General features: G+C 34.0%; 1 protein-coding gene across 1 annotated transcript; it reads left to right on the top strand.

The window, feature by feature from the left end:
* The first annotated feature begins 520 nt into the window (after positions 1-520).
* On the top strand, positions 521-3,159 carry LOC107019448. The gene is made up of 3 exons (XM_015219946.1): positions 521-857; positions 2,760-2,855; positions 2,978-3,159. The coding sequence occupies exons 1-3, from the start codon at positions 521-523 to the stop codon at positions 3,157-3,159; spliced, it is 615 nt and encodes a 204-aa protein (XP_015075432.1).
* The last annotated feature ends 4,481 nt before the right edge of the window (positions 3,160-7,640 follow it).

The following is a 7,640-nucleotide window of genomic DNA, read 5'->3' as shown; positions in this document are numbered from 1 at the left end:
TCCTAGGGAAGATGAAACTAAAATGTCATGTATTGAGGATATGATGCAAAAGATTATGAGGAGGTTTGATGCAATTGATGATAATGTGAAGGTGATGAGATACACATGCAGTGTCAATCAAACATTTTGAGCAACAAATGACTGATTTGTCAACTGCCGTTAATCCATGTCAACCTAGCACTCTTCCTAGCAACACCATCAAGAACCCTAAGAATGATGGGCATGTTATGTCTGTCACAACTTGAAAGGGTAAGCAATCCCTTGATCCACCTATGTCGTGGGGGATGGAAAGTGAGACTAGTAAAGAAGATGATGTGGTTGAGGTAAGTGGAAAGTCTTAGAATGAAACAAAGAAGGAAGCAAAGATATATGAGAAAGATTTTCCCATACCTAGACCCCCACCTCCTTTTCAACAGAGGTTAGTGAAGAATACCGAGGAAGGAAAATACCGTAGGTTAATTAGTATGTTGAAGCCTCTTTCCATTAATGTTCCATTGATAGAGGCATTTGAGAAAATGTCATGGCACGAAAAATTTATGAAGGATATTGTAACAAAGAAAAGGGTAGTGACCTTAAAGACGATGGTATATTCCAAGATTGTAGCGCTATTGCTACAAGGTCCCTTGTGCAAAAGAAGGAGGATCCTAGTGCCTTTACTAATCAATGTATCATTGGGTTGTTGCATTTTTCTAATGCGTTGTGTGATATTGGTGCTAGAATAAATCTGATGTCATTATCTATTTACAAGAAGTTGGGTCTAGGAGATCCAAAATTGAATCTGATGCGGTTGCTCATAGCCGATATAACTGTGAAGAGATCCATCGGTTTTGTCTATGATGTACTTAGGGTTGTTCACGGTTATGGTTAACAACCAAACCAAACCGCAATCCAAACCAAACCATTTAAAAAATAAATATTTGGTTTAGTTTGGTTAGTTTTGGTTTTTAAATTTTTAAAAGCGATACTATTTGGTTTAGTTTTAGTTTTACTAAAAAACAACTGCAAAAATAACCAATCCAGACCAATATATTAGATATCTTAATTTTATAATTATTTATATATTAGTGATAAATAAATTTTAAAATATTTTTTTAAATTTTATTTAACTTAAGTCTTTAACTTTATCTTTTTCTCAAGCTCAACACTTAACCCAAGTATAACAATCTCAAATCCAAGTCCATAAAAATCTAATTTAGTCTTTATATAATGTACTTCACATAAAATAGTCACACATTCTGGTATTGCTTAATTGCTTGACTGAATTGACATTAGCTATTTTGTAGTTTGTTAATGTAATTTGTGTTTGTGTCTATCTATATACGTATGTACTCAAAAAAAATTATTACTTTCAAACTAAATAAATTATAAAAATTAAATCAAACCGACAATAATCAAACTGATGGTTAATTCTGTTTGGTTTGGTTTGTTTTAGAAATTTAAAAAACCGACTAGATTGGTTTGGTTTTTATTATAGTCAATAACCGATCCAAACCAAACCACGAACACCCCCAGATGTACTAGTGAAAGTGGATGCGTTCATCTTTCTGGAGGATTTTTTGATTATGACTGTGCGGTTGATTTTGAGGTTCCCATTATTCTTGGGAGACCATTCCTTTCCACTAAGAGTGCATTGGTTGATATGGGGAAGGGGCATATGAAGTTTCAGGAAATTCATAAGTGCTTGGATGACTTGAGGGTTGAGGGTACTCGCACGACCAACCCTCGTTAAAGATCTTTCCTCCATCCGGACTAAGTTGGATTGTCTCCGAGCCGATATTGATTCCATTCTTACTTCACCACAGATGAGCCAGAATCTACAACTACGACGATTGATGATAATATAGTGCTTGATAACCTACTAAGTGAGGATATTGTCACATCCCCAAACCACATCCTAGAAGTTAGGGGCAATCTCGGATTGCAACCGGCGTACTTGACCCCTCGAAGGTTTTGTACAAGCCCTTAAAATAGTGCAGAATTGAAACATTTCAAAAAACATATCATAGTCTTTAAAAACTCTTTCATGTAAAGTGATAGTAAAAACTAAGTCTCAATTTCGTCAATCTTAGGACATGAGAATACTTGGGACACGACCCATACTTCAAAATATAAAAATACTTAGTCTATTACAATACTTCAAATGGAAACGTAAAAGACATTTATGCCCTCGAATGAAATGAGGACATACTTCAACTTCACATGAATGATGATGCTATGATCCAAGTTTTCCTTCTCAAATTCTGCTCACCTACCAACTATAGAGATAGTTAAAAGCATGGATTAGTACAACCACATGTACTAAGTATGGAATAATGCATGAAAACAGACATTTATTATAAATATGCATCTTTTCATTTAAAAATAATGTTTTAATCATAAGAACAACATTTAAACGATTTAACATATTTTTAAGCCAACTTTACATTAAGCCATATTCAATATATAGTGAAGGAACTTACTGTTACAGTGAAGTGCTTCTCCTTCCTTCTTAACACTTCTTAACGAGTAGTCTTCTCACTAAAAGCTATCCTAAGACCCACTTAAGCAATACAAAGAGAGACCTCCCATACAACCTCCCTAAGCATACCTAACTGACCCTCGAGAATACTTATAATGAGACATATACATAATTACAAGACATCAAACATATCAACATAAGATAATATGACATTCTCTTTCCAAAGGCTATGAAAAGACTAACTTAAGTAAATAAAAAAGATAACTTCCATAATTGACCTGTTTAAGAATTCCTATTAAAGATAGACTTCCTCACTCCAAAAACTTTTATCCCAGACCTTCTTTTCCTGATATCCAGTTTGAAGAGAACAATATGCATCCCCAGAGTGTTGCAGATGGTACAGGGATAACAGAATGGAATATACGGTATGGCTGATAGTAAAATCTATATTAAACTCCCTCAAAGAAGAAGTTTGAAAAGTTAAGTCAAGACTTAACAAAATTGAAATTGATGCTTTAGCAAAACAATTTCTTAAGGACGCTGAAGTATCTCTTAAAGCAAAAGAGATTGCTACTTCAGATAGCGAAGATGAAGAAAACAACTCTTCCGATCAATCAGCGCCTTCATCACCTAATTGTATTGAAGATGGTGCAAATTGTAATTGCATTGTTGAAGGTCTAATCCCAACCAAGTACCTCTAAAAGGGAACTACAAAGTTATACAACGCGACTGGTGAGCTCGTATCTGTATAAAATATAAACTATCAAATGCTCATATCTGCAATGACGGTATTTGCCTTGCTAATGAATTTGTTATAACTGAAAACATTAATGAGGAAATTATTTTGGGTATACCTTTTATTACCCAAATCAAACCTTATATTTCAGATTTTGAATCAATCAAGACACTTTCTCTTGAGGAGAGTAAATTTTTGCATAAACAAACTGCATTTAAAATCAATCAGATTTGTTTTTTAAAAGAGGATATTAAAATTAAGAAAATTGAATAAATCTTAAAAACCCCGAGAATGGTTGCTAAAATTGCAAATATTCAAAAAAAAATTGAAAATGAAATTTGCTCAGAATTTCCAAATGCATTTTGGGATCGAAAATCCCATATTATTGATTTACCATATATTGATGGATTTAATGAAAAGGTCATCTCTACAAAAGCTAGGCCTATTCAGATGAACCATGATTTAATGGAAATCTTTAAAAAGGAAATTCATACTATTTTGAATAATAAAATTATTCGTCCCTCAAAATAATCTTGGAGTTGTTCAGCTTTTTATGTTAACGATGCAGCTGAACAAGAACGAGGTTCCCCAAGACTTGTTATTAATTACAAACCCTTAAATTCAGTTTTAAAGTGGATTCGTTAAAAGATCCCTAACAAAAACGATCTTTTAAAACAAACTTTTAAAGCTAATGTTTATAGTAAATTTGATTTAAAATGAGGATTTTGGCAAATTCAAATAGCTGAACAAGATTAATATATAACAGCTTCCAATGTCCTGTTTGGACAATATGAATGGAATGTCATGCATTTTGGGCTTAAAAATGCCCCATCGGAATTTCAAAATATTATGAATTCTATATTCAACCATATTAGTCATATTTCTATTGTTTATATTGATGGTGTATTAATCTTTTCCGAGGACGTTGATTCTCATTTCAAACATTTAAATGTTTTCTTTAAAATTGATAAGCATAATGGATTAGTCATTTGTGCTAAAAATATTAAATTGTTATAAACAAAAATCAGATTTTTAGGACATGAAGAATCCTTCACCCTGGAGTGATGAACAAACTAATGCAGTTATTCTTCTAAAGAATATGGTTAAAGATCTTCCTTGCGTTGGTATTTCTAACCCTGACTATTTCATGATTGTTGAGACTGATGCTTCTGATATTGGATACAGTGGTATTCTTAAACAAAGAAAAGACCCCAATTCTTCAGAACAATTAGTCCTTTATACTTCTGGAATCTGGAATTCTGCTCAAAGAAATTACGGCACGATCAAAAAAGAAATCCTTGCTATTATTTTTTGTATAACTAAGTTTCAAGATGACTTGATAAATAAAGAATTCTTGCTTAGAGTAGATTGTAAATCTACTAAAGAAATCCTCCAAAAGGATGTTAAGAATATTGTTTCTAAACAGATTTTTTCCAGATGGCAGGCCTTATTAGCCAGCTTCAATTTCCAAATCAAATTTATCAAAGGTGAAAATAATTCTTTACCAGATTTTCTAACGCGAGAATTCTTGCAGGGAAAATCATCATGAGGCCCTCTTCAAGAGCCATAACAGGGATCCCCTTTGGGAATAAGGGAAAAAGTCCTGAAGGAAAACCTTCAGCAAAACCATTTGCTATCAGGCCATCATCGAGTGACAAGAATAAATACTCAGCTTTGGCAAACTTACACCCTATAAACCCAGCCTTTTCAATAACTCCTTTTCCTCCTTTGCCTCCAAGCTCTAATAAACCTTTTAAACCAATCGTCGAACCCTGTTCGCACTCACCATGAGGAGTACCCAGATACTCTTCCCCTCAAACCAAAGACTCTTACACCATGAAAGTTCCAGAGAGCTTCAAACAGACGGTTGCACCGACTACTGCTTCAACTACAGATAAAACTCCAAAGGTAAGAGAAACCTTTGAAATCATCTCTTTGCAGGTCTCCCCAATATTAGCCCTTGACAAAGAATATGAGAATTTTGAGGTAAAGAATTTTGTCAAACCTCTATTTTCTAATAGAAATTATGTGGATACAGATTATCCACTAAAAACAAGAAAATACTTTGAGTTAATTCATGTTGATACCGGTTCAATTGAAGTTGAACACAAACTGAGTGATAACTCTGATCCTGATAGTGTCGCTTACTCTAAAGTGACTATCAAGAAAATTTTATCTCCTTTTGAGTGGCAGGTAGATCACTTGCACACCCCTATTAATCTATCGAGGGAACACAAACCTCAAACATTCAATTGGCATGACTACAGATCAGCCTGGTTCAACTTCCTCTACCTTAGGCCAACTACTCACACGTGGTTTGTCAAATATAGTCAAGAAGTGACCAAGAGAGTCATCCCGAGATGGTTTTACGAATGGTGGAACTGTTTTGGCGGAAATATACAAGTTTTGCCAAAAAACTTTGCTGACAAATTCAGTCAGTTTCAGCTAGATCAAGACATATCTTCTCTCACAGAGAACATAAAATTGTGTAAATATTTTATTCAAAAAAGAATGTCTTATATTATTAGTTGGACTTTCTGTATTGCAGAATTTGACAGGATCAAGTATCATTCAAGAGAAGTCTTGATTGAAGGATGGTCTCCAGCTCCAAAGGAAGCTGCAAGCGTTAACCAATCGATCTCTAGAAGATATCCCCAATAGTCTTTACCTAAGAATGAACTAAAGATAAGACTACAAAAGGCCTTGTCAGACTTAGAGTCTGAAGATAATGAACAACCTATAATGAAGCTCCTTGAAGAAGCTTCGTCCTCTCAAAGTGATGATAATGGAGACATGTTAAAACCTAAAGTTTTGCCACAGTCTTATTTAGATCTGTTTTATGATTAATCACTAGTTGAGGGTATTAAAATCCGGAATAACTAGTCTTTCAGATAGAGGCTCATTGATCTGGAATTATCTAGAAAGAAAAGGAAGAGTCTCAAACAGACGGAATTTCCTTTTGATTAAATTATTAAGTGGACTCTGTCAGGACCCGCGAAGCATGGTCAATGAGGGCATTATCTGCAATTATGGCTGACAAAGTGGCAGACATAGCTTTATAAAAAGATAAATATGAAGGTGCTTTTTGAAAGAAAACAAAATGCTTTGCTTTATCAAAAGCAACGGACGGAAATCAACAGCCAATCAGAAGAAGAGCTCTTATATTTCCCTTATCCTTTCAAGTCTATATAAGACTTTGTATCTTCATATTAAGAGCATCAGAAATTTTACGAATACAAAATTTTCTTGAATGGTCTCCCTCTCTGTAAACATTATGCAATATATCTTGGAATAAAGCTTTACTTTAAAGCATGCTTAGGGCTCATCCACCACTTATTAATCTTTTTTGTGTCAGGAGTTAATTTGTCGACTGACTTAATAACTCCTATAGAATACTTTTTCTTATGAGAAGGAGCTTTCATTTCACTAGGAGTAGGACTTCCTGCAAAAAAAGAATCATAATAAACCTTGGGGATGGTTTGGGTGAAATCTACCCCGCGGAATTTACCCTGTTCTTCTGAAACCTCAATGGTTTTATATAAATCTTCTCCTCCCTCCCGGGTCCTTGAAGTAGAAGGTCTAGCCATAGATATTCTTCTACTAGAAGACTCATGGCCGAAATAATTGGTTCTAAGAAACATAAGGTTAACAGATCCATCTGTAAATTGAAGAATACTTTCTAGGGAAGACCTAGAAGGCTGAACAGGAAGGGGTTCGGTGATAGATTCAAATTTCCAACTTTCATCGAAAAGAATCTCATTCCACTTTAACATTCTTGGCACAAAAGTAGTGCTATGCTCTTGGTTAGATTCCATAAGCATAGTAACACCTTTGGGACTAAAGTTAATTGCCTTTGGGGCAATAGTGGTTTTCATTAGCTTGTAATATACCCGATATGTTACAGCTAAATCTATGGTTTTTAATTTGCTATTCATATTCTTGGTTCTGAAATTGAGTGTCAAGGTATCAAGAATATTAGGGTCTTCTATCTCTACAGAGAAATTAGGTTAACAATTGAAGTAAACCGGTCCCTGAGCAAGATTACTTTCTAAGATTCCTAGCAACGAATCATCAACATTGAGAAGTCTAGCATCTCTAAGCATTAAACAAATAGGAATATTTAAGCCTTTACGAAAAAAATGGGGTTTAACAGCTACCTTAACAAGACCAATATGAAGAAATATAAATTCTTTTCTATACCTGTCTATGTCTGCAGCAATCAACAATTTAATAGTCTCTAAAGAGTTATCAATTGTAGAGGTAGATTCACAAGTTTTTATATTAAAACATTTGAACAAATTAAAATTACGTATTTGGTAAATCTTATTAATCTGTTCTTTAGGGATGGACCAATTTTGTAAATGCATATCTTCTTTAGATATAGAAGAATTAACAAAGTTAACAATATTGTTGCTATTCATGAGAACGAGTAGTTGTCTTTAGGCA

Source organism: Solanum pennellii, chromosome 5, assembly GCF_001406875.1.
Source record: "Solanum pennellii chromosome 5, SPENNV200".
NCBI classification, from domain to species: Eukaryota; Viridiplantae; Streptophyta; class Magnoliopsida; order Solanales; family Solanaceae; genus Solanum; species Solanum pennellii.
This window is presented reverse-complemented; position numbering and strand designations above follow the sequence as displayed.

Bases quoted from the DNA above. Each gene is read 5' to 3' on its own strand.
- LOC107019448 (XM_015219946.1), top strand. From the start codon at position 521: ATGGCACGAAAAATTTATGAAGGATATTGTAACAAAGAAAAGGGTAGT. The intron at 858-2,759 runs GTTATGGTTAAC...TTCCTATTAAAG, and splicing joins TGTACTTAGGGTTGTTCACG to ATAGACTTCCTCACTCCAAA. The intron at 2,856-2,977 runs GTACAGGGATAA...TTGATGCTTTAG, and splicing joins TCCCCAGAGTGTTGCAGATG to CAAAACAATTTCTTAAGGAC.